General features: G+C 58.7%; 1 protein-coding gene and 1 long non-coding RNA gene across 2 annotated transcripts; both read right to left on the bottom strand.

The window, feature by feature from the left end:
* Positions 1-263: 263 nt before the first annotated feature.
* JUND (JunD proto-oncogene, AP-1 transcription factor subunit) lies at positions 264-4,393 on the bottom strand. The gene has a single exon (XM_069590376.1). The coding sequence runs from the start codon at positions 2,236-2,238 to the stop codon at positions 955-957; it is 1,284 nt and encodes a 427-aa protein (XP_069446477.1). The 5' UTR covers positions 2,239-4,393; the 3' UTR covers positions 264-954.
* A 1,376-nt stretch (positions 4,394-5,769) lies between these two features.
* On the bottom strand, positions 5,770-9,834 carry LOC138440702 (uncharacterized). The gene is made up of 2 exons (XR_011257096.1): positions 9,783-9,834; positions 5,770-6,446 (listed from the first exon to the last, which is right to left on the bottom strand). It is a non-coding gene; the product is annotated as an uncharacterized lncRNA (long non-coding RNA).
* Between the last annotated feature and the right edge of the window lie 6,752 nt (positions 9,835-16,586).

Below are 16,586 nucleotides of genomic sequence, written 5' to 3'. Positions count from 1 at the left end.
CCGCGGGTTGGCTATTTCCAAAGGCAGGTTGCAAACCCCAATGTCCCCCACCCAAGCCGACTGGAGTCGGCCCGGCGCCCAGAGGCGCCTAGATGGCGCTCGCTGAGCGCCAGATGTGCAGGCTCTTCCCGGACGCCGAGTCCGGCCTCCTCCGAGCAGAGGCGGAGGGAGGAGGTGAAGGAGGCAGGAGCGGAGGGGACTCGGCCAGGCCCCGCCCACCCTGTCAGGCCCCTGCGAGAGAAGAAGGAGGCGAAGAGCCGAGCTGGCGTCAACGAGACTTTACTGAAAACAGAACACCGGGCGAACCAAGGATTACAAACAGGAATGTGGACTCGTAGCAAAACAAAACAAAAAAACAAACAGAGGAAAAAGGGCGGGAGGAGGGGGTGTCGGAGGGATGGAAGGGGAGGGGGAAGCGAGAGCGAGGAAAGGGGGGGAGAGAGGGCTTTTTTTTTTTCTTTTTCTTCTTCCCATTTCCTTAAAAAACCAACACAGGAGAACACACACACACACAACCAACGTTTGTTCCCGAGTAGAAACATAAATAGGGCAGAATCGAACACTCTGTTCTTCTCTCTTCCAAAGTCAAAAAAAAAAAAAAAAAAAGGGGTAAAAGAAAAAGGAAGCGCAGGGCTTGAGGCTGCGCCCCCTCGGAGCCTCCTTCGGCGGTGGTGTGTACAAAGGGGCGGCCAGGACGCGCGGGTTTGTGCAACACGGGGTGACCGCGGCCCGGGATAAAGGCAGCGCAAGAGCGGGGCAGGGGAGGTCATGCGCTCACCCCCCCGGGAGCAGGGGGTCCAGCTTGTCGAGTCTGAGGCGCCCTCTCCGAGTCCTGGCACCATGGGGGGGGGGTCCCCGGGGCCGCGCCCTCTCCGAGTCCGGAGCGCCCACGCCCCCCCCCCACGCGAGCCCGCCTCTCTGGGAGGGGGCCGCGCATGCGCCCCGTGCGCGGGCTCAGTACGCGGGCACCTGGTGCTGGGGCAGCAGCTGGCAGCCGCTGTTGACGTGGCTGAGGACCTTCTGCTTGAGCTGCGCCACCTGCTCGCGCAGCAGGCTCGCCGTGGACGCCAGCTCCGTGTTCTGGCTCTTGAGCGTCTTCACTTTCTCCTCGAGGCGCGAGATGCGCTCCAGCTTGCGCTTGCGGCACTTGGAGGCAGCGATGCGGTTGCGCAGCCGCTTGCGCTCTGCCTTAATGCGCTCTTGCGTGTCCATGTCGATGGGAGACAGCGGCGGGCTCTCGCCGAAGCTCGGCACGTCGGGCACCGTCTGCGGTTCATCCTTGAGCGCGGCCAGGCGCGGCGGCCCCAACGTGCCTGGGGGTGGCGGCGGTGGGAAGGGCACAGGCTCCGCGGCGAAGGCGACCGTCGCAGAACCCCCAGCACTCCCGGTGCCGCCCGCGTAGCTGCTCAGGTTCGCGTAGACGGGTGCCTCGGGCGTGGCCGCCGCTGGGGCCAGCTCACTGGGAGGCGCGGCGCCCGCAGCCGTGCCCGAAGGTCCCCCGGCGGCGGCTGCAGCGGAGGCCGCGCCCGCGCCCAGCTGGTTTTGCTTGTGTAAGTCCTCTAGGGCCTTGACGAAGCCCTCGGCGAACTCCTGCTCCTCGCTGGCCGCCACCTTGGGAAAGAGGAACTGCGTGCTCGTCGGCGTGGTGGTAACCAGCCCGTTGGACTGGATGATGAGGCGCTCGAGCTCGGGCGAGGCGAGCTTTAGCAGCCCCAGGTCGGGCGAGGCAAGCAGACCGTCGGGGGGCGCCGTGCCCGGGGCGCCGTCGGTGCGCAAAGGGCCCGGGGGCGGCGCGGCCGCGGGCTTGAGCGCTGCCGCCACCTGTTCGCTCAAGCTTAGCGTCAGCGCGTCCTTCTTCATCATGCTGCCGGCCGCCGCCGTCGGGGGCGCCCCGGGGAACAGACGACCCGGGGACGCGAAGCTGCCACCGCCGCCACTGCTACTGCCGCCGCCGCCCAGGCCGCTCAGCGCCTCATCGCCGTAGAAGGGTGTTTCCATCCTCCGCCTCCCCCGCCGCGCCGGCCCGGGGGGGGAGTGGCCGCGGCCGCCCGGGGGCCCGCGCCCCCCCCCGTCCGCTCGGCCCTGCACCCTCCCCGGCCGCGGCCGCTGCGCCCAGCCCTCCACTGGCGGCGGCTCCTGCGCCGCGCAACCCGTGCGCCCCTTTATAGCCTCGGCCCGGCGCGATGAGCTCACTGTCCCCGCTCGCCATTGGGCACGAGTGACGTCTCTCATTTGCATGATGGGGTGGGGCCAAGTCAATGACGCCCCCCTTATCCTCCACCGCCTGCCGTTGTCCGGGTGACGCGCGGTAAACGGCACAACAGCGCGCTGCCTTGTGGGTTGACGTCATGGGGGCGGGCCGAGCACCAGGCCTGGTCACTCCGCCCCAGGAGTGCTGTGTACGACCAATGCCCCCAGCGCCGCCTCCCGCCAAGGCACGTCCCGGGTGGCGTGATGGGCCCGGCCACCCGGCGCCCGCCCTCCCAGAGGCCCCGCCCCGCGTCCGCGCGTGGGGCCCCGGGCGGGACGGGGGCGGTGCTGGCCTCTGGGGACCGGAGGGGGATGGGGCTCCGGATAGATAAATAACTCCCTGGCGCCTCTCGCTTCACTATGCTGTCTCCCTTGTCGCGCCTCACACTGGGCATTGTGCGGGCCTAAGGGAGCTGTGTCCGGCGGCTCGCCGGGGGTGTGCGCCAGGTCTCTTTCCAGCTCACCCCCACCGCAGTGTGTTTGCCCCAGAAAGACTGAGGAGGGGAGAGGAGGTTCCAGCCAGAAGTTGTTGGAAATGCTTTGATCCTGCTGCTTTTCATAGGGTGGGGTCTAAATCGCGGGAGTCCGACTTCCTGACTTTACAGACGGGAAATCGAGGCTCTGCGAGGTGGAGTGACCTGCCCTCGAGGCCAGAGCGTGACCAAGCCTGAGCTCTTATCCATCCAGTAGAACCCGGGCGTCCATGCCCCAGGCAGCGGCTTACGTTTTTACCTCTGCGTCTGCCAGAGCCTCCTGTGGGTACCTCGGTGGCTCCCGGACTGGGCTGTTAAGTCAGGAATCCCAGATGGTAATTATTACCTGTTAATTACTACTATGATTGTCAGGTCAGGCTTAATAGGCCTCCATAAAGACTGGCTGGAAATGGGAATATGAGGGAGGTTGCAGGGGCCCTTCATCACACTGCCAGGAGATCCCTGGGACATCTGGGTCTGACCTACGACCCCTGCACAAACCCCCCCCCCCCCATGGCTCTCATCACACACTGGATGGCCCCCAGTCAGTCCATCACCAGTTGGTGGAGGGCCCATACATCCCTTTGTTCTTTCCGGTGACACCCTCTAACCTTTCACTCTAACCCTCTCTGAGCGGCGTCTTCCCAACTCCTTGCTGCCCTCACGGCCTTAACAGGTGCTGGCTCCCTTCAGAGAGGCCCCTCCCTACCTGGAACCATCCGCAATGCTAGGGCGGACCAAAAGTCCCAGCAGGGCAGACTATCTTGGGGCTGCTGGGTCTTCGGCTCCCTGCATGAGGCCTAGCATCCAATAGCCAGTGTTAACGGGGAGGGCTGGTGGGGTTGCTGTGGCACTTTCTGGCCTGTTTGTCCGACTGGCCTATGGACATGAACACCTGCTTTCTGTTTCCCTTCCTCACATGGCCTTGCCCCTAACTGGGCTGTGGAGCAAGAAGGCCTTGAGGGAGGCTGCACCATGAGCAAGAGGCCTGGCCTGGCTGGTGGAGCGTTGGGGGTATGTGTGTCTGTGGACCCGCAAATGTCTGTTTGTGCCCACATGTGCCTGTATGTGTTCATGTATGAACCTAGGTGTGTTCACACACAGGAGTGGGTGTCTGTGCTTGTGTGAATCCATGCATATGTGTATGTATGTGTATGTATGTGTGTATATGTGTTTCCAGGCATGTGGGTTTCTGTAGCCTCCAGTCGTGTCCTCTCGGGCCCCAGTCTGGCCAAAGGGACGCCTAAATGAAGGGGATGCAGCCCGTAGCCTATAACCAGCCGCAGCCTAGGACCCTTCTCTGGGCCTATGCGGTGGGGCTAGACTGAAGGAGATGAGACCATGCTTCTCCCCAAGGCAGGAGGGTGAGTGGGTAGCCTGAGGAGGCTCCCCCCGACCTTGGGCCTTGACTTTGATAGGTCAGAATGGTCTGGTGAGCTGCAGGCAGGGCTAGCCTGAGCTGAGAGGGTGACCAGCAGACAGGCTTTGGAAAATGGAGGCAAAGGAAGCCCAAGGAGTATTACCTCTCTGTTTATATTTATTGCTTATGAAAATGGAGCAAATAATCCCACCTACTTCATAGAGTATTGTGACTTCTATTGGAAGTATTTGAACAAATAGTAAGAGCTCAATAAATGTTTTCTGTAATTGTTTTATTATCATTTGGCCAAACTTAACTGCAGTTCTTTGGAGTACCCTCAGCCTGGACTGCCCTTCCTTAGCCTCCTGGCAAACTCCTACTCATCCTTCAAAACCCACCTCCAGTTTCCCCTCCTCCAAGAAGTCTTCCATCACCATGCCTACAGGGATTTCCCTAGACCCTTCCATCTGAGTGAGCCCTTCCCACTCTCTATGTCTGATTTACTCTGCCCCAGGAGGGTCCTTGGGGCTAGATGGGGAAGACCTGTCTTGGCTGCCCTTGGCAGCCTCTGCCATCCCTAGTCTCCAATACCTACCCCATTAGGCTCCTGTGCTGTGACTTGCCATTCCTTGTGACCCAGTGTCCTTCCTCATCCTCTCCTTTTTCCCTCTGGGATACCCCAGTCCTGATCCTCCGTTGGGCCAGAGGCTGACCCCCCAGAGCTGGGGTGCAGCTGTTTCCAGCTTAGTCTTCCCAGACTGGGGGCTCCTCAGGCAGGTCAAAGGGGGCCTGAAATCCATCAACCAGTCCCAGGCAGTGAACATGGGCATCTCCCATTCATTCATTCCACACACATTGACTGAGCACTTACTGTGAGCCTAGTGATGGGGGAACACATGAATGACACAAACACACGAGCACCCGCTCAGGCACAGAGTCTGAGGGAGGAACCTGACAAGCACAGCTTCAAGGAGAGTAAATGGTACCTCTTTCCTGCAGGATGCAGGGGGAAGTGGTTTTAGAGTTGAGTACTCTGGGAGGGTTACCCCAGGAGATGATGCTGAATTCAGGAGGAGCTGGAGCAGATCATGAGATAATTCATTTGAGGGCAGTGTCCCAGGGAAAGCAGCAAGTGCAAAGGTCCAGGGGCAGAAACCTGCTGGCCACATCTGTGCAGGGTAGAGACGGAAGTGAGGCTGGATTCACTGAGCCAGGGAAAGCCAGAGGGAGAGAAGGTAAGGGTAGCGGTGAAAGGTGAAAGTGCTTCCACTGAAACCCAGGTGCTATTTGAACTTTGGGACGTGGTAAAAGATAGGAAGTCCATGGGATCGCTAAGATTCGGACATGGCTGAGCGCCTGTCTCAAGGGCAGAAGTGGCAGATGGAACTGAGGGACTAGACGGTAAAAGGGCTAGGTTGGGACTCTGCATTCCCATTTATTCTCCCTGCAGCGTCTCAAGTCCTGGGAATTATCCCACCCCACCCCCCACCCAGAGCAGGGTCCATAGAGGATGTGTGACCTGCCCTGGGTCACAAAGCCGAAGCTGAAGCCCCATCCCCACCCTAGCTTTCCAAAGGGAGGCTGGCTGATCTTAACGGCCCCCTCGCCCGCTTTCAAATCTCCAGGCTCTGGCCTCTCCCCAGCGCGAAGAGATTGCGCTCTTGTTTAAAGGAACCTACAATTCGATTTAATGTTTAGTCTTTATTTGAAGATCGAGACCTAAAATCTACTTAATAAAACACAAAGCCCCAAAGAAAGAAAGTTAAGGAGGAAGCCGAAAGGAATGGGAGGGGTCCTGGGGCAGAGGGTCTTGCCAAAGACGGTCCCCGGGCGCTCGGGACCCCGCGGGGCAGGTGGGGCTCCTGTCTACAGAGTCCCCGGCGCTTAGGACCCAAGGGCTGGTTGGGGTGGAGCTTGCGGAGACCGTCCCCAGTGACAGGACCCGTGGATCGGCCGGGGGAAGGGCGCCGGGCTCGGGCTGGGGGCGCGTCTGGCCCCGGCGCATTCCAGAGGATCGGGTTACTGGCGCAGGCGGCGGCCCCTCCCCTCCTGCCCCGCTTCCGCCCTGGCCTGGAGCGGGAACGGCAGTCATCTTCCTCGTCCAGTGCAGGTGTTTGTCCGGTCGCTGGGTGAGGACCCAGCCCCAGCCCTCTGGCTTTTTCCAGTCTCACAAGACCATTTTACAGGCGAGGAAACTGATGCGCCGCCAGAACCCTTCAGCACCAGAAGAAAGGGCAGAGCCTGCTTTACGACCGGCGACCCTGTTGACTGTTCCCCGAGATTGTGATGTCCCTAGGCTCCCAGAAGAGCCGCTAAGTCCAATATATGTTGATTGATCGACGTACCAAGTAAGCCCAGAAGGACTATGGGACAAGAAGAAAATAACTTAGCCCACTCTGACACCGCTCCCCCCACCAGGATACATTTGCTGAATACCCATGCCCAGGTTCCCAGGTGGCTCAGTTGTAAGGAATCCACCTGCCAATGCGGGAGACAGAGATTCCAGTTAGATCCCTGGGTGGGAAGATCCCCTGGAGTAGGAAATGGCAACCTGCTCCAGTATTCTTGCCTGGAAGATTTCATGGACAGAGGAGTCTGGCGGGCTACAGTCCATGGGGTCACAAAGAGTCGGACACAACTAAGCACATAGTACAGGCCTAGGTGAGTACACTTACTGTATACACAAGCCAGGCCCAGTGTATTCACAGGTGGACACTGGAGAAACAGATTTAAGGGTCAGATGTCACAAGACCAACTTCAGAAGTTGATTTTTGCTTTTGGCCAAGTTGAAGCATCATCACTCATCTACCACCCTCTACTGAACAACTTCGGTATGCCAAGGCCTATGCGCTGGGGGAGGGTTTAGGGCCGTCACCTCTAAGCTGGCTAGAATCTCACGGGGGATGGGAAACCACCACTGTAACAGAGATGCCCACTTTAGGTCAGGGTCACCATTTTTTTCCCCTTTAAGTCGACCCCTTTTCAGCTTTTACTTCAGTAAATGCATTTCAAAAGGGAAGCTTCGAGTCACCACCAGGAATGGAAAACCAGTTTCTCTTGCCATAAATAGAAGGAAACTGAAAAACAAAGAAATGAGAGCAAAACTCAGGCATTCCCTCCTCGGGGACACTCCGAGTCGATTCCGGACCCCAAATGTTCCAGTATCCAAAAAATAGTAAAGGCTGGGAAGCCCCAAACCAAGAAGACAGGCATGTGTGTTCACAGGGCAGGAAGGGCCGCAGGCACCCACACAGCATTCCAAGAGGGGGGTCAGCATACAGTAGGAGCTCAATAATGTGCCCAGCCTGGGTGATAAGCACCTACTATAATATGTGTGGGGTTTGCCTGCATCAGCCAGAATCCTCCCAAGGTCCTTCGAGGTACTGAGCTGTTTGGGGGGCAGGGGGGACAGATGGCAGTGGCAGGCAGAGGCCTCTTGGGTGTGCATCGCCATGGGTCTCTCTGAGGAGGCTTCAGGTTGGTTAAGTGGAAGCTCTCATTTCTGCCTAAAGACCTTGGGGCTTCCCCACCCACAATACTGTGGGACCCTGACATCCTTCCCATACTACCTGGGGTTGGGGAAGGGGGGATGTCAGTCGTGTCTGACTCTGCGACCCCATGGACTGTAGCCTGCCAGGCTCCTGTCCTTGGAATTCTCCAGGCAAGAATACTGGAGTGGGTAGCCATTCCCTGTTCCTGGGGATCTTCCCGACCCTGGGATCGAACCCAGGTCTCCCGCAATATAGGCAGATTCTTTACCATCTGAGCCACCAGGGAAGTTGGGAATCAATGGATACAGTAACAAATAATTAAACGAATAAGTGTATAATTTAGTGAAGTAATGAGCAGATGCTTCCAGGAGGCCAAGATGGGAAACTCACTCGACATTGTTCTTTAAAAGCCCCACAGAAGCACCACGAAGAGGTACACCTGTCCCCATTTTTCACATAAATAAACTGAGGCTGAGCAATGCATAGATCCAGACTTCGGAGGAAGACTGGAATCCAGGTGTATCTCTACGGGCAGGCAAGGCTCAGGGAGCTGGGCATCTCGGGGAGACGAGACCTGGGGCTGCGGGGGCCCCTGGGGGAAGGCACCACGGCGGCAGCGCTACAGGATCCTGGCCCCTGTAGGGGAGTAGATCGAACGGGGGGCTGAGGCAGCCGGGAGGAGGCGGCGGGGGGCCCCAGAGTGGGGAGGAGCAGGCGGAGTCCGCGTCGCTTAGGAAGAGGCCCCAAGGAAGGAGCAGACTGGGGGCGAGGGCCTACATGGGTATGTATTAACGCCAGTCCTGCCCTTAATGGGCGAAGGGGCCTGACGACCCTTCCTCTGAACCTGAGGACATTCTTCCGAACCCCCTAGCCCGTCGCCTCCTCCCCCTCCCCCCAGGCTCCGCCGCCACCGCCTCTCCCAGGGAGGAAGTGGTGAGGATGCGGGGGAGGGCCCCCCATTCTCACTTCCCCTGGGGCAGGGCGGGGCCTGCAGGGTTCCCTCCCCCGCAGCAGGAATCCAGAGCCCTCACCCCAGCACACACACAGAGGTTGGGGCCAAGGGGGGGGCTGCCCGAGCTGGGACTGGGCCAGGGCTGCACGCCTGCCACCCCCCACCCCACCCCGGTAACACAAGTTCTCTAGGCTTTGACGGTTCTCATCTTAAATGTGAGGGTAAGAAGCTCGACCTTGAAAGTGAATTGCTGGGTGAGAGGTCCCCGCCCCGGACCTGACAAGCCCCTCGACCCTATCCATTCCCCACCCCAGCTCCCGGCCCGGGGCGGGAAAACCCAGCCGGACAAGGACATGCCCAGCCTTGGAAGGGTCAGGGCCGGGCCGGAGGGAGCGACGTCGCGGTAAACGTGGACTTGGAGGGAGGAGGGAGGCGCATTCCGCGGCGCAGGCCAAGACCGGATCCCGGTGGGGCCTCTCGGCTTGCCTCGCGGCTGCGCTACCCAAAACCTGTCTCACGTCGGTCCCCGCAGCCTGGCCCCGCCTCTGGCGGGGATCGGGGAAAGGTGGTGGCGGGGGTGGCGAGGTTCGGCGCAGCGGGCGGCAGCGCAAGAGTTAACCCCTGCTGCGGCCGGACTCTGGCGTGGGGGTGGGTGGCGTCAGAACCGACGTCAAGGCAAGGAGGAGCGGCGTAGACGCGGATGCTCGGGCCTGCGGGCCCGCGCCCCCGCCGCTCGGGAGGCGGTGGGTGTGTTTGGTGGGGGGAGGCCTACCCCCGCAGTTTCCCCCACGCGGTGCAAAAGGACGGGGCCACTGAGGCACGAGAAGGGGCGTGGCCTGCCTGGAGTCGCCGCGGGTCTCCGGGCTGCAGGCCCCCGCCCGCCCCTGTCCCACCTGGTCACCCTCATCCAAGCCGGGACGCCCCACCTTCGTCCCCCGACCCGGGGTCGCCTGGCTGGCACGGACTGATGTGTTAGTTTTGTTCTCCAGCACGCGGACAAAGCCGCCTAAATACTCGCTGGGGGGTCCCAGGCGCGGCCGCACTTAGTCGCCCCTTCAACGTGGGCCTCAGTTTTCTCCACCCGACAATGGGGAGAGAGCTGGCGTTTACTGCGAGTGCCCGCTCGGCCTTAGGGAGGGGGTTGGGAGGGGATTCCCACCCCTAGGGGCGGGGAAGAGAGAGCTCAGAGGTACGAGTTGGGGACGCTAGCCAGGCAAGGTTCGAATCCCCACTGGCTCCCGGCCCCCCCTCCTTACCTCCAGCCCTCTCCGGTCCCTCTCCCTCCGTTCTTTTCCTCCCTTCCACTTCTCCCCCCCTCCACCCCTCCTCCTTCCCATCGCCCCGCCACCCCCGGGCTGGCTGGCCTCCCCGCGGGGCCGCTAATTAAATGCAGGGCTGGGGAAGGGAGGACCGTACGCCTTAACCCCTTCCATGCCGGGCCCTGGAGCGCTGTTACTGCCCAGGAAGGAGGGAGAGTGTCAGCTGCCAAGCTCCCCTCCGCCCAGAACTTCAGGCCCCAGGACAAGCCCATCTGATCAATGGGTTGTGGTTGTTTGGTCGCCAAATCACGTCTGACTCTCGCGACCCCATGGACGAGTAGCCCACCAGGCTCCTCTGTCCATGGGATTTCCCAGGCAAGAATGCTAGAGTGAGTTGCCGTTTCCTTCTCTAGGGGATCTTTCCCACCCTGGGATGGAACCCGAGTCTCTTGCATTGGCAAACGGGTTCTTTACCACTGAGCCACCAGGATAAACTGAATAGATCCATCAAGGCTTAGGAGCTGGCCCCAAGATTCTGGACAAGGCAGACTCTTCATGGCCTCCTAACGGAGGGCTGGAGCCTACAAATAGTTGGGGGGGAAAAGGAATTATGGTGACTGTGAAATATAGTGAAAGAAGGCAATGACACCCCACTCCAGTACTCTTGCCTGGAAAATCCCATGGATGGAGGAGCCTGGTAGGCTGCAGTCCATGGGGTCGCTGCGGGTCGGACACGACTGAGCGACTTCACTTTGACTTTTCACTTTTCATGCATTGGAGAAGGAAATGGCAACCCACTCCAGTGTTCTTGCCTGGAGAATCCCAGGGACGGGGGAGCCTGGTGGGCTGCCGTCTATGGGGTTGCACAGAGTCGGACACGACTGAAGTGACTTAGCAGTTAGCAGTGAAATAAACAAAGGGAGAAAGGCAGAGACGGAGGAAGAGAGCAGGAAAGGGAGGGAGGCAAAGTCTGGGGGAGATAGAGGGAGACCAGAGAGAAAGGAGGTGGGAAGAGAGACCAGTTACAGAAGGCAGAAGAACAGCAAGAGACACTTGATTGTTATAAAATCAAGCCAGTTTTCACTGGGATGCATGGTTCTTGGCTGGGGATTGGAACCAGTCTTCAGTCCTGTTGGGATGGTGAGAAGGTGACATTATAAATCTGTACAAGGAAGGTACTATCCAAAGTGGCTGTCCGAGGGCAGCCTAGTTGGAGCTAGTGAGGACATGGTGGCCCCAGCAATGCTCAGTATGTGTGGTGATAAGGGATTCAGGAGGCCACCTTGGTACTCTGGAGGCTCACAGGGCAAGACCCCTGACGCTGGCTTCTGGCCGTGGCCTGGCTGACCCACTGCTCGGTGACCTCTGACAGTGTTTCGTGGCCTGAACCACCCAGGGAGCTGTGGCTCTCGCTCCCAAGCCCCCAGCCTGGCCCTGCAGCTCTGGGTCAGGTGGAGAGGACCCAGACACTGGCGTTTCCTGGTCTGGCTTCCCCTTCCCTCGGCACACTGGCTACTGCCATCGTTGGATAGACCGACACTCTGAGAGGGGCCCGCATTCTTGGGGTGGGAATGTCTGAAAACATAGGTAATATAATATCTGGCAAGAGCTGTGAAGAAATCTCACCAGGAAGAGAGGAGTGGGGAATACAGCGGGTCCATGACATCTGCAAGAAGGCACCAGGGAAGGAAGTTCCTAAACGCCGGATTAGCAAGTGCAAAGGCCCTGAGGTAGAGATAGGGGGTGTGTTGGAAGACAATCAAGGAAGAGGCTGGAGTGGAGTGAGGAAAGGGGACGTGGGGGAAGGTAAGGGCAGGGGTGAATCACAGGGGCATCCATGTTGTCAGTAGCTGGGGTGGGGCTAGGTGGAGTCCTTGCCAGCTCAGGTAGAGCCTGTGACTACCCTCTCTGCCTCCGTTTCCCCACCAATGCCCATGTTCCAGAGAATGCAGGGGAGACACAGGGGGCATAGAGGCTGCCCAGGGTCACAGGGGTCCATCTTCGGCTCTCTGAGAGTGCCCCCCTGGCCTCTTCACATGCCCTGTGGCTCCCTGCTCAGCCCATCTCCTTGTCACCCCCTAGCTCTCTGCCCACTGCTGCCATCAAGCCACCTAACCTTTGCCCATGATATTCCCTCACTAGTGCCTAGAAAACACTCTGCAGCCCCCCTATCTAGCCGAGCCTGAAGACTTCCCTCGGCTGGCTCCCCAACCCCACTGGGCCCCTCAGCCCCCTCACCCCATGTTTGGCTGCAAGCTCTGCAGAGAGGGGGTGGCTTAAGAGACAGAGAGGCTGACAGATGGGAGAAGGTGGGCATCGGGGTCCTTGAGCTCTGCCCGCAACCTGGTTAAAAATAGCTGCCCCTCTGCCCCAGCCCCGTGTGAGGAGGTGGTGGTGACGGTGGCTGCAGTGATGGGGGATGTGCCCGGAGGAGCATCCGGCAGGGCCCGCGTTGCCATGGTGATGTTGACTCAGAGGCAGAGGCAGGTAGCAGCATCTGGTACCCGGCGGCCGCCTCTGCACGCAAGGCACCCTGCCCAGCCCCCACCCTGCAGCCTCCACTCCACTCATCTTCTGAGACCAGAGAGGGGTGGGTGAGGCCCTGTGGCAGCTGGTTAAGTTCCTCCACAACCCCCATCCAATCACCTACTAGCAGGTGGGAGATCCTGTTCTCACTGCAGTGACTGGGTACCAGCTCTTCCTCCCTCCATCCACCTGTCATCCTGCCCATCTGTCTGTCCACCCATCCATCCACCCACCTATCCATCCATCCCTCTGTTCATTCATCCACTTAACGTTTATGGACCACTTCCTGTGTGGCCACACTGTTCCCAGCCCAGGGTAGTTAACTTGCCCATGCAGTCAGAGTATCTGAGAAGGGTTTGGGCTGGCGAAGACCCTTGGCCACTTGGGCCCCGGGGCCTCAAGATGCTGAGGCCCTCTTTTCTCCCTTCTGCTGTCAGTCTCTCCCCCTCTTCCTGTGTCTCTTTCAGTCTCTCTGTCTCTCCATCTCAAAGTACAGCCCAGACGCTTCCCCACACCCCTCAGGCCTCACAGCTGTGCCCACCTCACTCTTCACTTATCCTGCTCTAGCCACATCAGCCCTTGTGCCTTTCCTCCAGTACATGAGCTCATTCCTACCTTGGGGCCTTTGCACATGCTGCTCTCTCTGCCTGGAAGACCCTTAGGGTCTTCACCCGGTATCTGTCTTGTTTAATTCTTGGTTTCCTGGTTATCTCTCTACCCCCATCTTCAGAGTATATAGACCTAAGAGATGGCCTGTTCCTTAGGTGTAAACACAGAGTAAACACTCAGTGGACAGTCTAGGAGCTGATGAAGGATAAACACAATGTATCCCGTCATGTGGCATATTGTTCAGCCAAAGAGAGGAATGAAGCACCGATACACCCTGCAACACGTATGAACCTTAAAAATCCCATGCTGAGTGAAAGAAGCCAGATGCCAAGGGCCGCATAGGATGTGATTCCGTTTATGTGAAATGTCCAGAACAGGTCAGTTCGTAAACACGGCAGGCAGATTAGTGGTAGTCAGGGGCTGAGGAGGAGCGAGTGGGCGTGAGGCTTCTTTCTGGGGTGAAGACAGTGTTCTGGAACTAGGTACAGGTGGTGGTTACACAACATTGTGAATGTATTAAATACCGCTGAACTGCTCACTTTCTTTTGGTTGTTTCTAATTTGCCTGTGCCAGGTCTTAGATGTGGCATGCAGGATCGTTGGTTGAGGCAAGTGGGATCTAGTCCCTCCTGACCAGGGATGGAAGCCTGGCCCCCTGCACTGGAAGCAAAGTCTTAGTCACTGAGGTCCCTGAATTGCTCACTTTAAAAAGGTTGACTTTATGTTACTGAATGTTACTTCAATTGTTTTTAAAGTACTTTAGGTAAAAACTGTCTGTGTTAGTTGCTTGGTTGTGTCCGACTCTTTGCAGCCTCGTGGACTGTAGCCCGCCAGGCTCCTCTCTCCGTGGGATGTCTCAGGCGAGAATACTGGAGTGGGTTGCCATTTCCCTCTCCAGGGCATCTTCCCAATTCCAGGGATGGAACCCGGGTCTCCTGCATTGCAGGCAGATTCTTTACCTTCTGAGTCATCAGGTGTGGACTTTAAGCAATAATGCTCACTTTGCTGTGTCTTCAAGACACCCAGCATGTGCCTTCCCCGGGGCCTTTGCACCTGCTATTCCCTCCAACTGGAGGCTTCAGGGGGTAGAGAAATGAATCAGACCCCAGTGGGCCAAGCCACTCTCAACTCGAATCATTCCCCTCTCCTTCCTGGGGCCACAAGAAAGGTCAAGGAGCTTGGTGGTTAGGATGGAGTGTTCCCAGGACACTGAGTGGTTAGGATGATGTCAAAGATATTTGGGTGTGTTGGAGGGGGACAGCCTGCTCCCTGGGGGAGGGAGAAGGACCAGTAACCTACGTGGGGCCCCAAAACAGGTGGCCGGGGGAGGCAACAGGATTGGATCCAGCTGGGGGCCCTGTCCTAGGAGCCTGCTTCCAGCAGCCTCGTGAACACAAACAGCAAGATCCATTTTCTAATTTTGAAGGAAAAGTGCTGAGTAATGAAGATCTCCCTGATCCATGTTGCTGCGTCCTGGCCTCCCTCTCCAGGAATCAAGACTTCTAAGGGTTATGGAAAAGGCTTCGCCCTTCCAGAGAGTTCTGGGGAACCTGTGGAGTCTCTCCATGGCAACAGGGAGGAAGCAAGGCCACCTCACCACACTTGACAGGGATGTGGGCACTTGCGGACCTCCCACAGCCCTGCTGGCCAGGGAGGCATAACCTGCTGGAGGGGTGTAGCGTGGAGGGACGGGCCCGGGGTGCTTATAGGGATGGTTTTCCAAGGAACAGAGAAGGGAACAAGGGAGGGGAGATGCATGCCTGTATTCCCCACATATTTTTAGACACTGAACGTGGCCCTGAAATATTCCACGGCCACTCCCAAGAGTGAGCTGGGTGACTATTTTGGTGCCTGGTTCCAGCGGGGGCGGAGTGGGGGTGAGTCATCCCTGGGTGGCTGGGCCCAGACCAGGAGGGGGGTTCTCAGGGCAGGACCCAGGGCCTGTAAGGTGACAGCTTACAGACCTGGGGCCAGGCATCTGGTGTTGGCCTCCGGGGCACAGAGGACGGTGGCCCGGCCCCTCCCTCTGGCGTGGCACCACAGCCCAGGTCCCCCCGGCCAGTCAGTTACGCTGCCCCCACAGCTAATGGAGAGAAAGAGGGTCCCAGGTGAGGTTTCAGACACTCCCCAGGTGCCCAGTGAGGCGCTTCTCCTGTTTCCAAGCAGGAATGAGGGACTTCCCCAGAGGTCCAGCGGCTAAAACTCCGTGCTTACACTGCAAGGGACACGAGTTCAATCCCTAGTATGAAAAACATTTTATTTTTTAAAAAAGCAAGTATGGAGCGCTGGCTGTGTGTCTGAGGCACAGTGGGGCTACACGTCCCAGCGTGTGTCCTGGGGTAGATGGCTCGCCCTCTCTGTGTTCGCACACGGGCACTGCCTGTGCCCCACTCGGCTGTTACTGGGATCGAGCACCTGGGTCTGCTCATCCTCACTTCCCTCCCCAAGCAGGCCCCAGAGTCTCAGGGGTTTTGTGCCTACTGTTCCGTTTACCTGTTATTCCCTGCTCTCTTCCCGAGACCAGAGGCTTTTTTTTTTAAAGACTTTTTTGATGTGGACCATTTTTAAAGTCTTTATTGAATTTGGGCAGTCTTGTTACTGTTTTCTGTTTTGGTTTTGTGGCCCAGAGGCATGTGGAATCTTAGCTCCCTGACCAGGGATCAAACCTGCACCCCATGCATTGGAAGGCAGTCTTAACCACTAGGCTTCCAGGAAAGTCCTGCCCAGAGGCTTCATGTCCTTCAGAAACCAGTTTGACCATGTGCCCCTTCTTCAGAAAGCTCCCAGCCCAGTGTCCTGAGCTTGCAGAACAACCCTGTCCCCTTCCCCCACCGCCTCTGTGGCCTCTCCCTTGGGCTGACCCCACCCCCCACCCCAGCACTGCTTCCTCTGGTCTCTTGGCTTCCAGGCTTGCCTCCGTCTGTTCTAGAACCTTCTGTGGCTTCCTGTCTCACTCAGGGCCTGCACCTGCCCCATTTCCTGTCCTCTCACGTTGTTCCTGCCACCACCTGGCACAGGACCTTTGCACAGGCTGTCTCCCTGTCAGGAACACTCTTCCGCCGGGGGCATGGCTCCTCTGCCTCCCTCCAGCCCTTTTCTCAAATGTCACCCGTGGGTGGCCTGCCCTGACCGCCTCTCCCCACCCTCATTTTCTTCCTGGCATTTGTGCATTTGGGCTGTTCGTTGCCAGCTCACCCTCCTGGAAGGTTAAGGGTCACTGGGCTGGGGGACTCTGTTTAATTCACAGCTTAGTCTCCAGTGCCTGGGATGCGGTTGTGGCCCCAGTTCCTCCACCCCCAGCCAGGCCTCTGTTCCCGTTATGGCGAACAGCTGCCCCCATTGAGACTGTCTGAGTGGACATCAGACCACCTCCCGTACCTCCCATAGACCAAACAGCCTTGTCCACGGAGGGCTCTCAGAGAACACTGAGACAGTGATGGCAGGTAGGGACACACAGGCCGGGACACGCAGACCCCAGGGCCCAGCTGAATGGCTGGGGAGGGCACCTGCCATCAAGCCTGCCTGAGGAAGTGGGAGGCAGCAGGCTGGGGCAGGGCTTCCAGGGGAGGTGCTGGTGGAGCAGCCGGTGAGGCCAGTGGAGGAGGAGTCAGTGCTGAGGGGTGTGCAGGACAGGAAGGCAGAGTCGCCCTCCTGCCCACCACTACCT

The sequence above is a fragment of the Ovis canadensis genome, chromosome 5, assembly GCF_042477335.2.
Source record: "Ovis canadensis isolate MfBH-ARS-UI-01 breed Bighorn chromosome 5, ARS-UI_OviCan_v2, whole genome shotgun sequence".
NCBI classification, from domain to species: Eukaryota; Metazoa; Chordata; class Mammalia; order Artiodactyla; family Bovidae; genus Ovis; species Ovis canadensis.
The sequence above is the reverse complement of the archived record's forward strand: the minus strand, read 5'-3'. Positions and strand labels throughout refer to the sequence as shown.